We start from the raw sequence: 24,424 nt of genomic DNA on the forward strand, positions 1-24,424 counted from the left end.
AGTTTGGGGTCCACTCCTAGGAGAACTAATAGAGCTCTGCCACGTTGGCTGGAAAATATGGATCCTGATTCGGGTGGGGGGGTGAGTGGGGGCGACAAGCAGAGTGTATAATTGGTTGGTAGGGACGTAAACTTAAAAGCTTCCCAGAATTCCCCAAACCAACATAATTGTGACTCGTATAACGCGAGATGCAGCGAAGCGGGGACGCACGTGGTCCACGTGGGCGTCGTGCCACCACGCAGCGGCCCGATGTGTCAGAGAAAGACCAGATACACGTGGCGCCGTGAACACGAGGACCCACCGAGCTCAAACAACGCGCTCTATTATTGGCACCCAACCAATCGGTAATGCGATGGACCACTTGGACTCACATGCTCCTCTCTCTCTCTCTCTCTCTCTCTCTCTCTCTCTACGAGGGGAGGAAACGTGAACCTCGTGGGCGTCCCTCGCATAACATAAAGTACGAGTGACGTGGCGACATGTAGCAGGCAATTGGACTCAGCACGATAAAGCCAATGGTAAGCAACAGCAACAGCAACATCGACTGGCTGCAGTGTCCTAAAGTGAAACTCTAGGCTTAGTTCAGTTCTCCCTGGCCCAACAGCAGTCCTCCCCCGCCCCTCTTCCTACCGCATTCAGCATGATACAAAAGCAAGTACAAAGCACTTGCATTAAGAAGCTAATACAACGTATGTAAAACTTGGGTACGGTTTTGCTACACAAAGCATGTTTAGAGCAAGGAATACTAAAGTTTTGCTCGGAAAGAAACTGGTCAATCAGTTAAACAAGTAATTTGCCCAGTAAAAATAAAATTTTAATTAGATGGACACATTTCCAAACGAACAATTGGAAACTACAATCCAAAGCACTTATTACAGCCACGTTTTCAGCACGCATTAATGCATTTTAGGGTTGCTGTCAATTAAGCAATTAACAAAGTATTTGCCAGCAAAAGCTTTGCAGTGTGGCATGATTTATGTACCTTGTCCTGCAACAGGCAAAGAAGTTTAGGACTTGGCGGGTTGCCAGGGCTGGTAACGGGTCCAATCCCTCTGTCCAGGGTTGAGAGCGTGGCCTTTGGAGTGGTAGATGTACGCATCACCTTCCCCTGAGAAGTTCTCTCTATGTTCTTCGCCATATCTTTTAGGTTTCAGCATCAAAAGCTAACATGGAAAATAAATATTAACGCCCCAAACAAAGTAGAACATTATGTTCAACAATCTGAGTACAAGAGTGATTTTGACACAATGGTAAGAGTATAGTGAATTCAACTAGAAAGTTATACTGAGAGCTTATAGACGCTTCGATGTTCTCTAATGTCATGTTAATGTAGAACATAACAGTAATACCCCAGCAAAGTAGAACATTACAGTCAATAAATGATTATGACACACTGGTAGGGTACAGAGAATTCTACTAAAAATTCAGATTTACAATTAATTTCTGTGCTTACTACCTTTACTGAGTACTTAAACTACCAAGTCACCAGTATCTGAGAGACGTTCAGGATTGCCACATTGATTTGAGAGATCAAGTCAACAATGTAAGCGTTGATTGTTCAAATTACACACATTATAATGTGAACCAAGATCATGAACTTAAAAGGATCTGGCTGGAGTAGGGACAACAGCAAGCTGTAAGGTCCTGAATGTTTAATAAGGTTCTCTTCTCATGCCACAAATCTTAATTGGCTCAACGCATCTACCCAATAAATGTATGGATCTTCTTCGAATATATCAATATCATCTTAAATGGTCTTCTATCAATTTATCCCCAATCGGAATTGTTTCATGTGTTCTTCTATCTTTTCTTGTAACTAAATAAGTATCCTTTTTTTCCCAGTAAAATCTAAAAAGATGCAGTTAGCATTTACAAGTTCAGTTGGACAAGATAGCAAAATGGCATTATACATTACTTACTTCGTCGCCTGTATGGTCAGTTACATAGTGCAGCCAACCATGCCACTCAGGTGGCACTTGGGACGCATTATAGCGACCTTTCTCGGCATACTCAACCCACCTGTGCCTTCCTGCATATTAATCAGCAACAGTTCATTTAAATATCTCGAACACTAGCACATACGAAATGATAAGAGATAGAAAAAATTTCAACAAAATGTGAAGCATCTAATAATCAACAATAAAGTTAGAAGAGTATCTGACTGAAACCAATGAAAAAAAGGCATGTTTCTGACACCAAAATTGTTATAATATTCTAATTACCCAATATATTTCAGTGTTTATATTGAAAAATTTCCCCAGACGACAAAATCAAACTCTCCCCCTCTTTTTGCACAAACAAAAATATTTGAAGAATACCATGTCAAACTAAAACTAGTGGATTAATCTAATTTTGCCATGCAAGCCAAGCTTTATCAGAAGTCATATGTCACCAGCATATAACTAATTAAAATCAATCCACAAAAACCATCAATGATTTTGTTTTTCCATGTGACAGTTAGATATTACTAACTTTAAACTATTAAGGTGTCACATTTAACACCCTCAATTTCTAAATTCATACATATAAAATTATCATAAAAATTTTACTTACTGAGATAAAGGGATTTGGAAAAAGGGATAAAAGTCCCAAAAGAATTATCAGGGCAGAATATATAGCCTCAGTTAAACAAAGAAACACTAAGAAGATCACTGACCATATTGGACATCCAATTTCTCATAATACAGGTTACCAAATTTATCAACTCCAATCAGGGTTGCACCAATGTTGTGAAGTTTCGTTTGCCTGAAAAACAAGACTATTAACTACTATTTTTCAGAAAATGACAGCAAGAAATGTGCATGGAACATTTCTTAAAATATTAATTTGCAGAAAAAAGAACCAAAAATTGAATATGTTTCCTTGGTTATAATAAAAATAAGAACATGAGAACCTCACAGAAAATCAGATTATAGGATACATATGAAAATCTAAAATATTTGCATAAGGAAGAATCATGTTGGATATCTCAATAACATCATATAATTTATGAGGCTATATTGGAATATGAAAGTTAACCCATAGCTAACTAATGTTTATAAGCATGCAAATCATGTCATTACCATTCTCAAAATTCATCATCACATTTATCCAACTCTATCCTAACATTCACAATATTAAAGCTAGTCGACTACATGGATCAAGCATCTAGTGAGCACAAAATTTCTCATCAATGGAATATTTATCACATTTCAAAATATGGTCCCAATCAGAAAACTGATCAAATACCGCCTGCTACATGACAAGGAAATGATCATACACATCTCAAGCTGATGGCTTCCTCATACCAGTTCTAGGAGGTGTCAGTGAGAATATAGTGGAAGGGTCATTTCTCGAAGAAGTATCAAAATTTACAATAGGATATCCAACGTTACGGCACTGTTTCAAGAATTTTGGATGTGCTTCAACAAATACCAAAGGACCATATTTTTGGAAACATACTTGAGCCCAAGGTTCAAGTCTCAAGTCATATCAAGTTTATCACCAAATACGTGCCAAGCTAATCTTTCTCGGCAACAATATGGCCCTCGTCTTAACTGACTAATCTCACCATCGTATAAAGTTAATAACAGGTGTGTTGTCATTTTCATGTTGCAATATAAATAATAGCCCTAACCTGTTACAAATATCTTCAGCCACATGGAGATATTCATAATCCAATTGAACTCCTAAAATTTTCATAGATAATGAAAGGTGCACCAAACAAATCATAGCCAACTTTTATCTAGCTGTTTAATATTTTGGGTGAATCAACTATAGTTTGTACTACACTATCAGAACAACATAAATATAAAAGAAACTTTAAGGCTATGGTACTTTTTTCACATGATTATTCATGAATGTAGTCCAGTTAAACTAACACATAAAATTTGTGATAACAAAATGAACTTCAGAAGAAAGGCCCAAATCATATGCATCACCAATAATGATAACATAAAACATATATAACAAACCAAGGCACTTACAATAGATTCCCATCCAAAAGGCATCTCCTGTAAGAGAGGAAAAAAATATCAGATTTTCAGCTAGCACAAGAGGAACAGAAAAGCAAAAGCGATGCAAGAATTAATCCCTCCAAGGTTTTTATGCCATAGACTACAGTCAGACACTTTATGATGGACATTCCTGAAATATAACTTATATTGACCACAAAATGCACATAACAAATACCAGACATGCCATGCCATTGTTTGACTATGATGATAATCTCAATGGATACTGTACTGAGCAGCATTTATTTTTTAACATCTACAGGAAAATAAAATTCTATGAATCAGTATTTTAGTATCTGCAAGATTAAAATCTAAAGAGATGTTTAAGCTAATACCTTTGAAATCCCTATTCTGTAGACTACAGTTAAATAGTTTATGTAAATTCCTGAAATATGACAGCATACATACTACAATATGCATATAAGAAATAAGAAAAATTAGTCATGTTGTTGTGTAAGGTCATTATGGTTAGTTGTAGTTCCTGTTATTACGTTGAACTATAATTCAAATTTCAAGGGGTAGCTATGCTGTGACATATTTCTAAACATTATTAGAAAAACAGAAATCATTGGAAACCATTTCGTTTATCTATTTCTTTGCTTACATTGACATCATTTTATGATTATAGAATGTTATTCTGATAGCAAACTTATTTGAGTATTAGGTATGTGTACCATAAGCCACATAAGGGATGTTATCGCGACAATGACAACCTGGCAATTTCTTCTCTATTAAATTAATTTTTAATAAACAACAGGCTGTACTGTCTAACTATTTCAGATTGACTACACGCATCTTTTCCTAACATTATTTAAGGCAATATTTGGGAACGGCTACATGAGTTTTTAAGAAATAGGTCTAGAAATCTATGCATAAAAATTCATCCATCCATCCCATCCATGCAAGAAAACAGATATCTGAAGTAACATTTGTTTATTGTAATATACAGTACCAACGACAATGGTCTAAACAACAAGGCATCAACTTATTTCATCCATACTTCTGTTTGATTCTCTTCGGCATTCACAAACAAAATCTATTTAGAATACGGATCTACCAGACAGACATTATTAAACAAAGGCATAATCAAGATCAAGGATGATTAGTTCAATATAGAAAAAATTAAGGGAAACCATTCACCATAATGCAATCACTCCTAAATCCCCCTTAATTACTAAGAACCATGTTCAACCCGTCAACATCAAATATCTTTCCTACATATTATCCGTGCAATCAAAGGTTCCAGAATCACGGATAAAGGAACGATACACCGGTGGTCTGACAATGAATGAGATGTGCAGCGCGCAGAAAAGAAAATCTGCACCAATTTCTGCAAATCGGACACCAATGCATCAAAAAGCAAACAGTTATCGCCTCAACTTAAAGACGATAACAATGGAAGAACGGATCTGGTGTGAGTAACACGATCCAGGGTTAGGGCTTCTGACCGAGAAATCGCTGTTACCATGTCGGTGATTGGATAAAAATGATGAGATCTGATCTAATATGGTCGAAAATGGAGCGCAAAGGAAGGAGTGGAAAAGATGACTCACATATAACCCTCTTCCCGGAGATGTTTGATGAAACCGCCGACGCCCTTCTCGTTGATCACCTTGAGGACGCCTCTCACCACCGAAACCATTTCGATCTCCTTCCTATCTCCGCTGGTGGTGCTCTCTTCTCTCTGTCTCCGTCATCAGAACGGGAGAGGGAAGAGCCACCCTAAATATAACATAAGGCCGGGCCTCAAGTTGCCGACGACAAGGCCCGACACGGAAACCCATTGCTCGTTAACGGGTCGAAGAATTGAAGCCCGCAGGTCTCCTCTGCGACCCGACCCGACAATCACCTGATCACAAAGGCTAATTCGATTCGGCCTCAACCACTTCAACGTGAAGCATAAACCGCTTACGAGATGAGTCACTTAGATAATTGCAAGAAATAGACAAATGCATGTATAAATAAGATAGGAGATCTAAAAATACAAAAAATAATTCCATAACGTTAGTCACATTGTTATGATGATTACTCCTTCATGTTGCTCGCTCTCAAGAGAGGGTCATTTCATCAAGACAATTACTTCTCAAGGTGATCATATCATCAAGAAGATATCATCGAGACATCTAAAACTTAGTATCATCTTCTAAATGTCCTCAAGATGACTCTAACAGTAGGTCTTTCTCCTGACCTAGTAAGATTAAGCCTGTTGACCTACTCAATTTTGCTTCAACACATCTTGCACTTGGTATCGTCTTCCTATCGTCCTCAAGACAACCTCAATCTAGGTTAAATCATGCTCATTCTTTCAATCCATCTTTCTTTTGACCTAGCTAGGTCGGGCTCGATGACCTACTACCAATCCATATATATATATATATATATATATATATATATATATATATATATATATATATATATATATATATATATATATATATATATATATATATATATATATATATATATATATATATATATATATAAGACCTTTCTACCACTATTACCTCATACCACATTTGTAAATATTAAAACACAATTACATAACAAAAAAAGGCTAATATATGTCCAATCTCATCTATGTTAATATATATATATATATATATATATATATATATATATATATATATTTATTTATGCTTATATCATTTTATTCGTTTTAAGCATCTCATTTGTGCACGATATTTTCATCTAAGACAAAAATGCATTTGAGGCATCGAACACATTCCAAAGTATATATTTTTCACATAACATATTTGTCTAAGATAAACACATTCAAAAAACTTAATATAACCCAAAGCATCAGCTTTATGTATGATACATCTATCTAAGAAAAAAATATTTGAAACACTTAACATAACTCTAATATGTCCTTTTATACATGACACATCCATGTAAGATGAAACATTTAAAATATCTAGGTATCCCAATGCATCTTCTTTGTGCAGGATATGTTTGCTTAACAAAATAATATTTTTTTAATATAAATGATAATAATTAATATCCTCAAATAAATATTATGCTTCAGAATAAATAAACTCATACCCTAAAGTACAACGGGGGTAAATGATATGATCATTATTTATAATCAATCATGATACGATATATGGGATCTAATCAGTATTTACTTTAGATAAATCACTTGAACCTTCAAAGTTAAAGAGAGCCTATTAAATACATCACATCAGGAGAGGCATCTAAAAGATTATTTCCTCGTTAAATCAAATGCTTTGTGCATGATTAATACTTTTGTACATGTTGCCTCTATTTAGGATAAAAAAATATTTGAAGCGCTTAACATAACCCTAATATATCCTATTGCACATGACGTATTCATCCAAGATGAAATATTTAAGGTATCCGAGAGCATCACAATATATCTTCTTTGCTTAGTAAAGTAATAATTTTTTAATATAAATGACAATAACCGAGATCGTTAAATAATATTGTATTTCGGAATGAACAAACTCATACCATGAAGCATGATAAGGGTAAATGGTATGATTATTATTTTTTGATCAATCAAACATGATATATGTGATACTAACAGTTAGTGTTTACTAGACAAACCACTTCAGATTTCAAAAATGAAGAGAGTCTATTAAATACGCCCAAATCAGTAGAGCATCCAAAGAGTTATTCCCTTGTTAGATAGACAACCATACCGCAAGATGCTTGGGAATGTGTTGCGTCGACTGCTAGATAACTTTGAATTCAGGCTGTAAGATTCAGCGAGAACCACCGGTGCTCGAGGAGCTCATGCATGCATGTGATGCCTAACTCGATAGGAAAATGACGAGCACTAGTTAGCAACAATGGCAACAGTGTCTTGTGGTTGAAGATGATGTCAAGCAGCACTCGCTACAGAGTGTGCGTGCGCGCGCAAGCGCAATGGCTTCCCCCAAAGAGGGAATCGTTAGTGCATGGCTATGGCCGTGCTCTTCCCCCCACCTCCTCTGTTGCATGCATCCCTCCTCCGAACTCATCATTCCATCTCAGAAAGAAGGCTGCAGAGAGGATCTCTTGGCTTTTGGAGGTTAGTGGTGGGGGAGCTCAGCTCCACCATACGAGATTCTGCCATGGAAGAGAGGAGAGGGGGGTGGGGGATGGGGGGAAAGGGAAAGGAGAAGAGAGAGAGGTGGCAGTCGCTTGCTTTTGCTTTGGTCCCTGATACATCTCATCACACAATCATCCGTGTGGTCAAGATCATGCGACAGTGGCGCGTGGGGGCACTGGATCCTTAGGGCTGTGGCTTGGGTTGATTGCTGTCGGAGTGGGCCCCTGCCGCCATGGCCCTGTTCATGATCTGAACCTCCACACTGTTCTTGGTGCTCTTCATGCTTCTGCAGCCAATGATGATGGCATGGCACCTTTAAATTCTGACCATCAGGCATCGGACAGCCTTCTCGACTCGATCACTCGGCCAAGAACAATAAGATGCGGAAGAAAAGATGAGCTTAGTTAGAACGAACTCCTTTGCCTTCTTGCTTTGACAATGTAAAGGGCAAATATTCTTATCCAGCAGTGCAGATATGTTGTATTGGATGAGCCACTTTGCACTGATGAAAACTGGAGCCACCCACCTTCAACGCAGACATGATTGAAGGAGGCAGACCTCCGAGTTGGGTCCACCGGTGGATGATGCAGATTCTTCGACACTGTTGCTGAAGTGGTGAATGCACAGATTGCAGCTTCAGTGCTGCAATCTCTTCAGCTTCAGCTTAGGATTTGAATGGAATATTTAAGGCTGGTGTTCTTCCAGTGTGACTCATCATTGACAGTTGGACTCCTCGAGGGAAGGAAGCTTCTTGTTGCTCATGCTACTGGTGAGAGATCCAACTGAGATTTGCACAGCACTGTACTGGGTCACTTGTTAAGGGTGTGGATCACATGGTTGGATGCTCCAAATCTGCGAGAAGAGAGAGGGAGAGCGAATCCCAGAGAGATTTTGTCCCCTAGTGGGTTCTTTATCAATGCATGAACATGAAAGATGTGGTGCGACCATTAAATGCTATTGACTTGGACAACTCCAAATCAAAGTCTTTCTCTAACTAAAACCAGTGAGGGCATCTGCATGGATGAGCGGGCACTGCCTCGGCGACTCTGGGAATCAGTGAAACGAATCAACTTGTCAGAATTGTGATCCTTGATGAGGCCATAATTATAGTTTGAAAAGCTTAAGCATCTTCCAACATGTGCTATCATCTCTTCCTGTACACTACACACACCCACAGAGAGAGAGAGAGAGAGAGAGAGAGAGAGAGAGAGAAGGAATAATTTTAGCAAAGAGAGTATGAGTTTGAGAGATGTGAGTGATCCCACCTTGAGGAAAGGGAGACAGGATGGTTCTGTTGGAGGTGTTTTGAATGGTTCCCAATCCCCAAAGAACAGTGAGAGAGAGAGGAGACAAGCCCATCAGCAGCAAAAGATTCTGAGAAGAGTCTCCAATGATGGTTGGCTCTTTGAAGACTTCAAGAACCTAGAAAATGAGACCTACATCACACACAGACACACACACTTACACCTGTGTTTGCCATGATCTTCCATGCTAAGCCCACCACATGTGTGATTTCATTGGCATCACACCTACTCTTCCAAGAAATTGAATGCTGCAGCCCTAAAGGACAAAGACCATTGACCTGTGTTTGCCATAATCTTGTTCAGAGCAGTCCTGTCTAAAAGCTCCACTTCTCTGGTCTTGTCTTTTACCTCACAGCTCTACACCAGGAAACCTGTAAAACAGCAGCAGCTTATTCTTTGATGTTCTCCACTACAACCTCCAGACATGTCTAAAAGCTCCTTTTTGATCATTGGTCCCTTTCTGATACATTAATGCAGATGTAAAGAACATTGTACAAAGGCATCTGCAAAGCTGTCTTTTCTTATTAGTGTATATATTTGCCAAAATCTAGTGAATTGCCTCATTCTGTAATTGCCAATTTACTTCTGCATCTTTCTTGCTCTTCCAATTACTGTCTAGCATTCATGGATTGCTCCATGACACAAGTGTTATGTTCCAAGCTACCTAGGAACAATGGATCCTCTGAATGCAAGCTTGTTAGAGTATTATTACCTTCTGCACTCAAGATTCTCTGCCTTATTAGAGAGAGAAAAGGAGCCTCACAACTTCCTCAATTCCTACAGGCCATCACAAGACCTCCTAATCATTATCAAAGCTTGTTGCTGCAAACTTTCCAACAGCTCTGAAAGTGGTGGTTGAGAGTACTGATGACTTCTGAAACACATTCAATAAACAAGAACTTTTGTATGTGTGTATGTGTATACTCTATTTTAAGGGATTAGGCTTCATTGTCAACTGCTAAAGATCCCATCAAATTTCACTGACTGAAACAATTCACAGAATCCATTTCCACACAATTGATTTGTGTCAAAACCATTTAAGAAAGAACAAAAAAAAAAAAGTTAACCTCTTTACATGATGAAGCAGTTGTTAAGCTCATGTGGAGAAATCTTTGAACCACTCATTCTCAACCCAAATGGAGCATTCAACTCAATTGGTTTTGCACAATCATCATGATAGAGAACAGAAACTCCTCTTGGCTATGACAAGCCACAGGTGGTTAGCATGGTGGAATTCTTGGAATGATGATTTCAGAATGTTAGCTCATGTGAATCCTGCTGTAGTTCATAAAGGTCAGCAGTGACTTGATCAACAACAAAGCTTTATATATTGCCATTGGATTCAGCAGACCTTTATCCTCCACATCACAATTGAGCAAGCTGGCATTGTTTTATTGAAGAAGCAGCATCATACAATGTCTATAGTGACCAATATCTTTTCTTTTTTCTCTCATTTTGTGGATAGAATCCAGTGATTAATGTGTTGACTTGGAGGCTTGAAGTGGTTGCTCAGTGAAGAGGGAAATGTAATAAGCTTAATTAGTGACATATAGTTGCGTATGGAAATAAGAGAAAGAAGCTGCCAAGGGAAAGAGAATTCACTATCTTCTTATACAAGCAATTAGGATGGACTTTGCACCAATGTTCTTCTCATCTCTTTCTTTGATCTCACTTGTTGGAGGAGAAAGATCTAATCTTCCTTGGAATAACTCACATCCTGCACTGGAGATCATAATAGCAGAAGGAAAACCCATATTATTCGTACTGCAAACAGGGTGGTATCTCCATGCACAACGGGAGGGAACGAATTCCAGTGTGTCTCTTAATGTAATATCTGCAGCAAGAGAGAGAGAGAAAGCGACTTGTCTAAAGCCGAGAAATGCGGCTGCTTGCCGCCTCTCTCTCTCTCTCTCTCTCTCTCTGGAGAGTGCCAACCAAAGGCAAACAAAAGGGAGCAAAAGGGTTGAGCGAGAGAAGAAGACGAAAGCTAACAGCTAAAATCTTCACTCCATAAAGAAATTTACAGGGCCCATTTAGCTGGATGGATTGGACACACACTCAGAAACAAATAATTACTTTATGATCTCCTCAAATTAACAATTAATTTTTAAATCTTCCAATTCAAAAGGATAAAAAAATTATGGAGGAAAGAAATCTGGATAGTCAGGATTTGATTCTTATATAAATATCTCATGTATCTCGTACTCTCGAGAATTTATCGAAAAGACGAGAAGATTTATGTGAAAAGATGTATTAAAGAACTTATTTTTTTGTAAATATAGATAAAATTTATCGAAACATAATAATTTTACATCTGCCTTTTGATATGTAATTATATTTTTTTATTTTTTTTGAATTTTTCTATATATAGATAAAAATAATTTTATATCTATTTTAAATATTTAATTATAAATATCTCAATTTGGTTTTGGTTTCAAGCTGTGTTTTCTTCCTCCCAACATCCCTGACAATGTGCTTCCCCTCTCTCTCTCTCTCTCTCTCTCTCTCTCTCTCTCTCTCTCTCAAATACAAACACAGCCCACACACAGATACACACGTATTCATGCTTCCCATCTTTATCTCTTCTTTGCTTGCGTATGGAGAAGTCTATTCCATCCAAAAGTCAGCGTCTTCCATGAATAAAATACACTACTCTCTCTTTCTCACTTCCGTTTGTCCCCTTACAATCACTATTTTTCTTGGGCTGGGAGAGGACCTCTCAAATCGCTCCTTCCTCTCTCTCTCTCTCTCTCTCTCTCTCTCTCAGAGGCAGTCTCCGAGAGCAGGAGGAAAGAGTTCAGGACTGTAAGCATCGGACTGCTCCGGAGAGGGCACCGAAGCAGCATCTGAGGTCGGAGGTGGTCCGCTTTGTTCTTGGGCTGCGGGAGACATGTGTGACTACTTCTGGCAACGGAGGGAGAATGGCCAAGGAGATCTCGCCGACGTCGTCCGCTCAGGAGGGTCGGCTTCAGCTTCGGGGAGTGAGTTCCCGGTGGTGAGCGACTGGCATCCCCCTTCGGAGCCAACGGTGCCCCCCTCCTCCTCTACGGTCGAGGACATGAACAACGACTTCGGAGACCCTTTCGCCAATCTCTGCGACCCTCTCCTCAGTGAATTGACCGGCATCGAGTTCTTCCACAACAGCGGCGAAATGATTACAGGAGGACAGGTCAAGGCGGCGACAGAGAGCAGCGGCGGCGGCGGCGGCGGCGGTGGTGGAATCATGTCCCAGCAGTTGCTCATGAGCGAGGAGATGATCACGAAGCCTCGTGATATCATCCCAAGGGCCTTCCAGCTCTCGTCAGGAGGAGCCAAGCCTTCCCCTCTCTCTCCGATAGAGGCAAGCAGTGGTGCAGTAGGCTGTTCGGCTGACGATGGTGGCGTGCAGATCTCGTCTACAAGATCACTCGGTGTCAAGCGGAGGTTCGACCCCCGGATCTCTCACTGATCTTGGAATTATGTGCGATTTAGCGTAAATTTCCTGATGATCGATCCACGCACATACTGTAGCACGTAGACGTCTCCGATCAGGCCAGGACTATAAGGCCATCGATGCCCGCAGTCTGATAGCCAACACAGTCTCCCCTTCTCATCTTTTCTCTCTCCAAATCTTAAACCCTACAAAAGACGACCAACAAATCTTACAGGTTTTCTGACTTCTTCATCCCCTTCGTGACATGAAATTTGTGTGCAGGAAAAACCAAGCGAAGAAGGTGGTGTGCATTCCTGCTCCGGCGGCGGCAACCAACCGGTCTAGCGGAGAGGTCGTTCCTTCTGATCTCTGGGCCTGGAGGAAGTATGGCCAGAAACCCATCAAGGGATCTCCTTATCCCAGGTAATCTTCCTCATCATGCATCATCTCTCTCTCTCTCTCTCTCTCTCTCTCGAAGGAACTCCATGCTTGCTAATGCAGTTGTGGAACTGATAGGATCGGTAAGTATTTTAAGAGATACTTCAAACTCCTAGTGGATTAAGATTTGCATTTAATCAAGTATTCTGATTATTAGAGAATTAGTATTTGTTCCTATAAATATATCTTTGAGTCTCAATGTCTCGATGAACAGTAGAGGCAATACTTTGTGTGATCCCGAGGATTTCTTTCTGGTGAATCTAGAAAGAGTCAAGAAAAGAATTCTTTGGATCCATGTGAGATGATGCACAAGAAAGACGCTACTTGAATAAAGATAAAGATCTTGTAATTGATCTTAATGAGTAGGTATTAACGTAGAGCAGCTGCTGACTTGTGTTTGCAAGTAGCAGAGCATCTTTCCGAGCGATTGCACGCTGAGTTTAATGCATTTCCAAGTAATGTTCTGCATGATTACTTCGTCGGATGGATTGCCGCAGGGGTTACTACAGATGCAGCAGTTCCAAAGGATGCTCTGCGAGGAAACAAGTAGAGCGCAGCCGAACCAACCCCAACATGCTGGTCATCACCTACACATCGGAGCACAACCACCCGTGGCCGACGCAACGCAATGCTTTAGCCGGATCCACGAGATCCCAAGCATCGAAGAATAGCTCCTCCGCGTCAAAGACCTCCTTCGGGCGCAGTCTAGTATCCCCCACGGCTCCGAAGGCCGATCCCAAGGTAAAAGAAGAAGAAGAAGCCGCAGAGACAGATAACGAGCCGATGATCCCTGAATCGAACCATCCCGATGACTTCTTCGCGGACTTGGCAGAGCTGGAGACTGACCCGATGAGTCCCATCTTCTCCAAGGTTCTTATCCACGCCAAGCAGCCGGAGGAGGAGGAGGAGGAGGAGGAGGAGCCTGAGGATAAGGGCTTGGGTCCATTAAACATGTGGTAGGCTCAGCAAAACGCATGCATTACATGTCAAGAAGGAAGATGAGTCTTGAGGGTGTAGCTATGTGATGTTATCTTAATAGAAAAGGGTGAGGGGGGAAAGAAGAGCAGTGGAATGATGGAGGATGGGACAGAAAGCTAAGGAACATAAGCATTCAAACAGTTGGAATGGGTACGATATGTCTGAGATGTGACCGTAAAAGCCTTCACAATGGACTTAAGAGGCATAGGTTGGCATTGTTCTCCTTCCACTATTTCTTCCTCTCCCTCTTCCTCTCATCCAAAAGTAGGGAGAGAGTTTAGAGTTTGCTCATAGGGTTAAGTAATAAGGATGTGGAGGAGGTCAAATACTAGTAGTAGATTGATGAAGATGATGCTTTGTTAGACAACATCAGACACTCTTCTGTTCCTCAGCTTTCTATTCCTGTTTGTACATATGTGATGAAGGCATTACTGTCAAAGTCTTTGAGTATTCAGATTGATGTTGAGAGAGAGCCTTTCAGAGCATAATTCAATCCTCATTGCTTTCCTCCTTTTTACTTTTTCCTGTTGATGTGGAATCCACATTGTGTTCTACATATTACTTGTGTGGTATTTGTGTGTGTGTATGAGAGAGAGAGAGAGAGAGAGAGAGAGAGAGGAGTTTAGAATGTTTAAATGAAGTTTCTGTTACTATAGTGATCAACTCAATACTAAGTATTCAGATTGGTGTAGAGAGAGAGAGAGAGAGGCTTTCAGAACATAATTCAATCCATTGCTTTCCTCCTTTTACTTTTCCTGTCGATGTGGAATACACATTGTGTGCTACATATTACTTGTGTGTGTGTGTGTGTGTGTGAGAGAGAGAGAGAGAGAGAGAGAGAGAGGAGTTTAGAATGTCTAGATGGAGTTTCTGTTACTATAGTGATCAACTCATTACTAAGCATTCAGATTGGTGTAGAGAGAGAGAGAGGCTTTCAGAACATAATTCAATCCTCATTGCTTTCCTCCTTTTATTTTTCCTGTTGATGTGGAATACACATTGTGTGCTACATATTACTTGTGTGTGTTGTGTGTGTGTGAGAGAGAAAGAGAGTGAGAGAGAGAGAGGAGTTTAGAATGTTTAGATGAAGTTTATGTTATTATAGTGATCAACTCATTAGTTTCTCCTGATCAAAGGAAACACTGTAAACTCCACTATTTGGTGTTTCCATCATCATCTTCATTCAAAAGGATAGGGATGATAGCACATCATCTAACTTAATACAAAACTCAGATCTAAATGTTTATACGATTGACTCCTACATAAAATCATAATAGTTCATGTTATGCCAAATAATATCATCGTTGTCGGTCAATCAACATGTGAAATTTAGTCAATCAAGAAAAATTAATGCGTCGATACATTCAATCTTCTATAATAGATGATGACTATAGAAAAATAATCCTAACTTAGAACTCTTCGTATTTTCGAGTTTCAATCGAATCTTTCTTAGATATCGGAGAAGTCACTTCATAGATTTAAGTCAAAACTTACATCATAAACATCTTTATACTTAAGATTCAAAACTCTTATTTTCGAGTTTCAAACGAATCTTTCTTACATATCGGAGAAGTCACTTCATAGATTTAAGTCAAAACTTACATCATAAACATCTTTATACTTAAGATTGGAAAACAAACGAATTCAGATCCATTCTGTCACATAAAATTGACATTCGCGATGAGAAAGTATTAAATTTGATAGGCACCGGTCGTTGGAGCATCTGCTATCACTGTTAAATTCTGATTACAACTATTGATCGATGGATGCAATCACCTTTCGACACCACAATAAACCGAGGTCGGTTGTCTTGATCTATGCATTCCTCTTCCACCATAATCACAAGTCGAAGAAGAAAATGATGGGTTTTAATGTGCTATATGGAAACGAAGACCAATGGGTTCAAATCGATCTCTTCATGAAAAGACTCCTATCATTCACTCATGACACAGACCATACGATACTGTTCTTCTGACCGCCGTGCACAGGGGAATATAATCGCCATTATTCTGACCTTCCAGCTGATATGATTGGAACACCCACTCGTCGATGTGATGGTTTATGGGCTTCATGGGACGCATGTCTATCAGCAAACTCGTCGTAGCTAAGTGTTGCCCCAAGTTACAGAGCTATACGTCCACCTCTGTCGGCATGTGAGGCTCCACTGAAGGGATAAGCGAACACACAGAGCACTCGAGTAAAGTCCTCTTCCAAAGGGGAACACGGATCATCCGGAAAGAGTTCACAGTGATCCTTCGACGGGCCTCTTTTGAGTTGTTTTCATGTGTCATCGTAACTATGAGAGGTGTGTGTGGGGACATGAAATGTCGACTACCTTAGTCTTGCATGGAGCTCATAGGTAATGGGGCAATCGAGGCTCTTAGGCGGTGGTAGAACACTGGGCATCGCGATTAGCTCACCACCCACTCACTCTCATCACATCGTTGAGAGATTAAATTTGATTCGTTTTCGACTATTTTAATGTCCTAAATGTGATCGTCATAATGTACTATATAATGTGTTAACTATTTTAATACCGAATAATACGTGACTAGATGAAGCTTCAAGGTGATTGATAATTGTATAGCATGCTAACATGATATGTCAACTATCATAATACTCAATAACGCGTGATTAAATGAGACTTTAGGTAATTGATAGTTGCATAATGTATGACATGATATATTAGTTATCTTATAATTGCATAGCGTTGAACATGATATGTCAACTATCATGATACCGAATAATGCGTGATTAAATGAAGCTTTAGGTAATTGATAGTTGCATAGTATATGCCATGATATATGTATGACATGATATATCAGTCATCTTAACACCAAATGACATATGATTAGATGGAGCTTTACGTAATTGATAGTTGCACTTTATGCTCCACTCACTCGTCATACTATCTCATAATGTCATGATGATTACGATATATGACACATGAAACGTTAATCATCTCATAACCCTCGAAGTATAGTGAACAACAAATCTTATATACATCACAATCGATAGTATAATGATTCGTTTTCGACTATTTTAATGTCCTAATTGTGATGGTCATAATGTACGATATGATATGTTAGCTATTTTAATACCTAATAATACATGACTATATGAAGCTTCAAGGTGATTGATAATTGCATAGTGTTCGAACATGATATATCAACTATCATAATACCCAATAACATGTGATTAAATGGAGCTTTAGGTAATTGATAATTACATAGTATATGACATGATATATTGGTTATCTTAATACCGAATGATAATTGTATAGCGTGGAACATGATATGTCAACTATCACGCGTGATTAAATGGAGCTGTAAGTAATTGATAGTTGCATATGTATGACATGATATATCAGCTATTTAACTCCGAATGACATATGATTAGATAGAGCTTTACGTAATTGATAGTTGCACATTATGCTCCACTCACTCGTCATACTATCTCATAATGTCACGATAATTACGATATATGACACATGAAATATCAATCATCTTATAACCCTCGAAATATAGTAAACAACGAATCTTATATACATCACAATTGATAGTATAATATCACGATGATTACGATATATGACACATGAAACGTCAATCATCTCATAACCCTCGAAGTATAGTGAACAACGAATCTTATATACATCATAATCGATAGTATAATGTCACGATGATTACGATATATGACACATGAAATGTCAATCATCTCATAACCCTCAAAGTATAGTAAACAACGAATCTTATATACATCACAATCGATAGTATAATGTCACAATGATTACGATATATGACACATGAAACGCCAATCATCTCATAACCTTCAAAGTATAGTGAACAACAAATTTTATATACATCGCATCATCGATCGATTGCTTTAGTGATATGAGTTGATTGCTCATCGTACTCCCCTCCTATAGTGCACAGATTGCTCATCGTACTCCCTCCTATAGTGCACAACTTAAGAACGACTGCGTTCCATGTGACTCTCATCAGCATTAGCAAACCCTAGAGAAGTAAACGTCCAAGGAAAAACAATCAAACAACTTCGTAAACCTCTGGAAATCAACAGTGCACTTGGCTGCAGCATATCAATCAAAGAAAAGATGTGGAAGCTGTTGCTCTGCAAAACAGGCATAAAAAGGGGACGTTCATAAAACAGAGTACTCGGGTCAATGACAGATTTTTGGGTACATTTCATGGCAACAAATATTTGTTTCTCATAATACAAAATGCTGTGATCAGCTAAATCCCGTTGACATTGCAGAGAGAAGAACAATGCTGTGGTCTCGCACATAATCTCCACACAAATGTAGACCTAATTAACAAAAACAAAGGCTAGTGACTTTATTGGTCGGCCCCCTCGCATTCTGCAGCTGCGGTTAATAGCCATATCCTGCTACGGAAACACATGCAAAAAATATTAATAGCAAGCAAATGAATTAGGGAACTGGAAGTATCAAAGCACAATAAAATGATGAACCTGAGTTGTTCATTGGGTTCCCAGCAGGCACAGGCTCAGGTTCCTTGATGTCAACCACGACAACGTCGGAGGTGAGAAACGTTTTCGAAACTGATGCAGCATGCTCCAAGCAGCACCTGACAACCTATTTCAGAAAAAAGATGGATTCTCAAACAACTTAAATGCATAGCAAATAAACAAGTAAAACTTTGCGTCAAAAACATTCTACATTATTCCAATGCCGGAAGCATTCCATAATCCCTGTAAGCAATTTATTGTAACCAGTAAATTGGATAAATATTGGAGATGGAACGTAAGCAGTAAACCCAGAATGATAAAAGCTTGATGCTACTGCTAAACTTGAAGTCAAACAGCTAGAATCATTAACCATGTGCAACTTTTTTAGGGAACACCAGAGGGGAACTTACAAAGATTGATTTTTTTACCACACATGCTATGATTCACTGTCTAGGAAGCTATACGCTTTTCTTGAGTCCTTTTCCCCTTCACCTTTTTTCATTGCTTTCTTTCGATTTGGATGTATAAATAGTTAACATCATGCTATGTGAATTAAAAACGATACATGTTCAGAGAAATGATGGTATCTGGGTTTAAAATGACTGGTGATTAAATGAAGTCGAGCACTAAGTGACTACCTTCGTAGGGTCAATAATTCCAGCAGCCATTAGATCTTCATAATTTCCAGTTGCAGCATTGTAACCAAATTTAAAGTCATCATTTGAAAGCACCTGGAACAATAAGCAAGAGTTTAGTCTCTTTACTCCTAATCATTTAACGAACAAAGCAACAATAATAAAGTATGTTAATAGAGACTTGAAATATCAAGTCTTACACCTTCTCGACCACAACACTCCCATTCACTCCAGCATTTTTTGCAATCAATTTCAATGGATAACTAAGTGCCCTCCTTACTATATCTGCTCCGACCTGCAACTCATCCAAGTGAACATTAGAGGGTAGCTTTGGTTGATAAATGACTGATTATTGAACCATGCCCTTCGGTTTGCAAATAAAAAAATTATATTTACAATGTCTTTAAGCAAAAGGCATTTTTCAGCAGACGAATTACAACAAATGGTACAAAATTTAACATGAAAATCTCTGCATATTCATCAACCTTTTGCTCATCATTTTCAAGAGTCTCCTTGATGGCATCAACCTTCGATGCCAGTCTCAAAAGTGTGCAGCCACCTCCAACAACTATACCTTCCTCAACAGCAGCCTGAGCAATCACACAAAATATCAACAATATATTTCATGTCTCAACAACTAATGTCTTAAGTGCTAAAAGATGCAAACTCGACTAAAAATATGGCATACCTTTGTAGCATTCAAAGCATCTTCAACTCTTAGTTTCTTCTCCTTCAATTCAGTCTCTGTCTGTGCCCCAACCTGTTCGGAGTTCAAAAACCAAAATATCATACTCATACAGTTAGTGACCATTGAATATCAAGCAAGGAAGCAAACACTTGTCCTCAGAATGAATATTACCTGAATGACAGCAACACCACCAGAAAGTTTGGCAATCCTCTCATTTAGCTTCTCCTTTTCATATTCCTGCTCAGAAGCCTGAAAATCAAGAAAACTAAAAATGGTCATAGCTCTATGGTCAATATGCATTTTACACTATTATTTAGAACTATTTAGAACAAGAAACCAGACCTCAATTAGATTATGTATCTGTGCAACCCGTTTAGTTACTTCTTCCTGTGTGCTACCATCACCAACGATAGTTGTGGTCTCCTTTGTTAGCACAACTTTAGCAGCAGTACCTAATACCTCTTTTCCAGCCTTGTCCAAGGAAAGACCCACCTCGTCTCTGATTACAGTGGCTGCGGAAAACATGAACCTGTGAGGTTCAATGACAAACAAAAAGAAAAAGAAAGAAAAGAGTGCTGAGAACTACAAGTAAACTGCATTAACACTATGACAAATGCAAGCATACAAGTAAAATCAACCTCCAGTAAGTATGGCAATGTCATCCAGGTATTGACTCTTCCGCTCTCCGAAACCTGGAGCCTTGAGTGCAGCAATCTTCAATGAACCTCTGAGTTTGTTCACAACAAGGGTTGCAAGAGCTTCCTGTTCAATGTCTTCAGCAATTATTACAACAGGATATCCCCCTCTTATGGCATCTTCTAAGACATTGATGAGATCCCTTGCATTTGTAATCTTCTTGTCCACAAGAAGCAACTGAAAGAGGCAAGCATCATACATCATCGCTACAAACTTCGCATACAACTTCAGGAACTAATAAACCACTAATATATCAGCATCTCAAGTAACTACAGACCTTGCAATTTTCATATTCAACCGACATTTTCTCACTATCTGTTACAAAATATGGGGAGATGTAGCCACGATCGAATTGCATTCCTTCAACGACATACAAATTATTCTCAGCACTTTTCCCTTCTTCTAGTGTCACAACTCCCTTCCTACCCACCTTACTCATAGCCTCTGCGATCATATTTCCAATTTCATAATTGTTTCCAGCACTTACAGCAGCTACATCAGCTAGCTCACTGTCTTCTACCTGCCGAAATAAGATCACATACAACTCATGTGTCCACATTCATTTCAAGAACTACATAACTAAAAGATAATGACATCTCAAAATCTCATTTTGTTGCTGTAACTTAACCAAAAAATAGTTCCAAAGAAGATCAATATTTGCAATTGAATCATGCTATAACTGAAATGATTGTTTAAAAGGAGCCTTAAATATACCTCTTTTGACATTAGCTTCAGTTCAGCCACTAGGGCTTTCGTTGTTTTTTCAATACCTCTAGTAATCTGAACTGGGTTGGCACCCGCTGCAACCACCTGCCATTGTCACATGTTTGTTGCTTATCAGGTTACAAATTTTCATTTGTCAAGAAAATATTCATGAAGAATGTGAGTATCACAATTATGTTACACAAACCTTAACACCTTCAGCAATTAAACCTTGAGCAAGAACAACAGAGGTGGTAGTCCCATCACCAGCAAGGTCATTTGTCTTTGCAGCAGCTTGCCTTACTAACTTAGCTCCAATATTCTCAACTGGATCTTCTAACTCAACCTAATGGACCAGATTTAACAAGTAATTCACGTCAACCAGACAATGTGAGACAATAACTTGCAAAGAACAAGACCACATTGACAAATTCAAATTCCAATCTAGACCTTGGACGACCTAGAATGAAGTTATACATTAAAAAGTAAAACATCTTTATGTGGTTCTGTATATAATGTAAAGTGATATACAGATAACAGAAACAAAGATAACAATGCTGAAGTAGAAACAAATATTTCTTGACAGCAAACCACAAAGATCTCCCAAGCAAATATCCAAGTAAATCAAACCATGATAAAGTTTGCATGGATATTCATTCTCCAATCATCGGATACCTCTTTGGCTACGGTAACACCATCATTAACAATTCTTGGTGATCCGTATTTGCTCTCCAAAACAACATTTCTGCCCTTTGGACCAAGTGTAACTCCAACAAGGTCTGCAAGTTTATTGACCCCAGTCTGAAACAACGATGTTGAAACAAGGATCAACAAGATATGGATGCTAATATCAAAATCCTCATTCATAAAGCTTGACGAACTTGTAGGAATCCCTTTCAAAAGCTTACCTGTAGCTTCTTAATGGCAGAGCCATCCTTGTTAAAGTACAACTCTTTGGCCATAGCTCTGATCCTAGAATTGCACCTCTTCTGCATTAGCAAGTTCTGCCTTCTGCTGCTCGATGAACCAGAAGATATGGAAGCAAGTGAAGAGAACTTGGAGAACTTTTCAGCAGAGGCCTTGTCGGCATGGAGACAAGTAGCAGCACCCAAAGAGCCGATTGTGGACATGGTGCTAAAAGTAGAAGCCATTTCCAGTCAATAAAATGAATGGAACATTATCATCCAGAAACAAAACAGAAAACTGTGAAGGCATACTGTCACAACAACATCACCTACAGAGAAGCTACACAAAAAAGAAAACTCTAGATAATCCACAGATTGTTCCAATCCATGAATATGTAGGCAAACATAAACAACTCCTGAATCTTAAAGAAAATATTGTATTACAAAGTGCAATCAGCAAGGTGAAAACTAAGATCAGCAGATTCAAGCCATGTTGTATCAAGAGTAATTTAATTAGGCTTTTTCTCAGTTAAAGAGAGTTTCAAGTTCACATAACCAATATAATCGTTTCAAAGCCATCTAACAATGACCTTATCAGGTGACAATAACTTAAGCCAAAGACACTAACAAACCACACGAGATTTAGATTCAGGACAGTCTGACATTTTACATCTAGATTTTGTTCCAAGGACCTATCCAACAGGTAAGTTCAAATATTTTGCAAGAAATACATTGCATAGCTATAACAAGCAACTTTCACCAAGATAAAATAATGGGACCTGCTACACTAAGAGTTTCAACGTATGCAGATCCAAAGAATTGAGGCACTTCAACAATCAACACAAAAGAAAAAATGAAAAAGAAAAAGCTTGAAAAGAAAAAAGAATTAATACTGTGATTCATGTGACAGATAAAATTCATTATCATGCACATGAATTTTAATCGACCTTGGCACCATACGCTCTAAATCACGGTATTTCGGTACTTGTTTCCCAAGAGAAGTACCTTAATCGATGACTCATACCCACACACAAAACGTTCATTCTTTTTGCACGCAGCTAACAACACTCTAATTGTTCCACCATGGTCGCGACACCTCCACCAAACCTAGGTGAAAGTCCTCGCTTTCTCTATCTTCTCTTTCACTTACAATTACGCAATGACAAAAACTCGCAACAGATCTTCGACAAGATACAGAAACATGATCAAATAAAGAGGAATCTTTGCACTTAGACAATCACCAAAATAACAAAATGTGCACGTCCATCCACACCATGCTTCACTCATAACAACGAAAACCCCCTTCGCACCGCACGCACGAACGCTCTCGCACAGCTACGAGCACTGCCAAAACCTCACATTTTACCCAAGGACACGCAAAACACTCATTTACCCAGGGAAATCGAAGCTAGACCTAGAAAGCATCACCACCATACCACTTATTTGAGGAAAAAGCGAACGGAGAAGAGGAAATAGAGAATGACACCAACCTACGCCCGCGGGAGGATTTAGGAGGAGAGATAACTGCGCTAATTTGCGAGGGCGAGATGAACGTGGTGGCAAGGGGGAGGGTTTGGGGCCTGGATAAGGCTTTGCTTTCGCACAGAGCAAACTGCAGAGGGTGAAGAGGCATAGATGAGGTTTTATTTGAAGGCTTTCGCGGGGGGCCGATCTGGACCGTCGGAACACGGATCCCGTCCGTTTCCCCCCTTACCGATGATGGAACTCTCCGGAGGTCCCGGGAAGGATATCGTCATCCTATCGATCTCTTTGTCAACGCACAAATCTTAAAGTAACAGGAGACCACCCTAAAACTCGTACCCACCGGTCATTAAGAGTCAACCTTTTGATCGGCATCGTATTGATTCAACTTCAACTCCCAAACACCGTAATTTATTGCCCAAGTTCGGGTTTGACCATAGACACGTCTTGTAGTTGTAAATATGATCGATTTCGATGATGTATTTTATTTTCTCATGATTTTATTTGAGTTTACGATAGCCTTAGATATATATATACATAATAAATAATACTTTGGTTTTTCTAAATTATTATTTTATACCTTCGAAATTATTTTCTTTATGTTGGATTTGTTGGCCAATCGTCTGATATGGGATTAATTACTTGGCATTATT

General features: G+C 39.0%; 3 protein-coding genes across 4 annotated transcripts; 1 reads left to right on the forward strand and 2 right to left on the reverse strand.

Moving 5' to 3' along the window:
- Window positions 1–792: 792 nt before the first annotated feature.
- Window positions 793–5,701, reverse strand: LOC135652608 (probable NADH dehydrogenase [ubiquinone] 1 alpha subcomplex subunit 12). The gene is made up of 5 exons (XM_065173662.1): window positions 5,546–5,701; window positions 3,966–3,992; window positions 2,657–2,745; window positions 1,920–2,029; window positions 793–1,163 (listed from the first exon to the last, which is right to left on the reverse strand). Exons 1-5 carry the CDS (start codon window positions 5,632–5,634, stop codon window positions 1,008–1,010), a joined length of 471 nt encoding a protein of 156 aa, XP_065029734.1. The 5' UTR covers window positions 5,635–5,701; the 3' UTR covers window positions 793–1,007.
- Window positions 5,702–12,103: 6,402 nt separating this feature from the next.
- On the forward strand, window positions 12,104–14,695 carry LOC135652897 (probable WRKY transcription factor 14). Its single transcript, XM_065174216.1, has 3 exons — window positions 12,104–12,773; window positions 13,045–13,185; window positions 13,698–14,695. The coding sequence occupies exons 1-3, from the start codon at window positions 12,241–12,243 to the stop codon at window positions 14,158–14,160; spliced, it is 1,137 nt and encodes a 378-aa protein (XP_065030288.1). The 5' UTR covers window positions 12,104–12,240; the 3' UTR covers window positions 14,161–14,695.
- Window positions 14,696–18,350: 3,655 nt separating this feature from the next.
- LOC135652240 (ruBisCO large subunit-binding protein subunit beta, chloroplastic-like) lies at window positions 18,351–23,937 on the reverse strand. Of its 2 annotated transcripts, none has more exons than XM_065173055.1 (15): window positions 23,780–23,937; window positions 22,293–22,518; window positions 22,060–22,185; window positions 21,593–21,730; window positions 21,397–21,492; window positions 20,960–21,202; window positions 20,625–20,859; window positions 20,329–20,498; window positions 20,158–20,235; window positions 19,987–20,058; window positions 19,784–19,888; window positions 19,501–19,593; window positions 19,302–19,394; window positions 18,667–18,790; window positions 18,351–18,579 (listed from the first exon to the last, which is right to left on the reverse strand). In XM_065173055.1, the coding sequence occupies exons 1-15, from the start codon at window positions 23,920–23,922 to the stop codon at window positions 18,566–18,568; spliced, it is 1,956 nt and encodes a 651-aa protein (XP_065029127.1). In that variant the 5' UTR covers window positions 23,923–23,937; the 3' UTR covers window positions 18,351–18,565. The 2 variants fall into 2 exon arrangements, with proteins under 2 accessions (XP_065029127.1, XP_065029126.1); XM_065173054.1 differs by having other exon boundaries at window positions 18,351–18,582.
- Between the last annotated feature and the right edge of the window lie 487 nt (window positions 23,938–24,424).

This window comes from Musa acuminata, chromosome BXJ3-11 (genome assembly GCF_036884655.1).
Source record: "Musa acuminata AAA Group cultivar baxijiao chromosome BXJ3-11, Cavendish_Baxijiao_AAA, whole genome shotgun sequence".
In the NCBI taxonomy this organism is placed as follows: domain Eukaryota; kingdom Viridiplantae; phylum Streptophyta; class Magnoliopsida; order Zingiberales; family Musaceae; genus Musa; species Musa acuminata.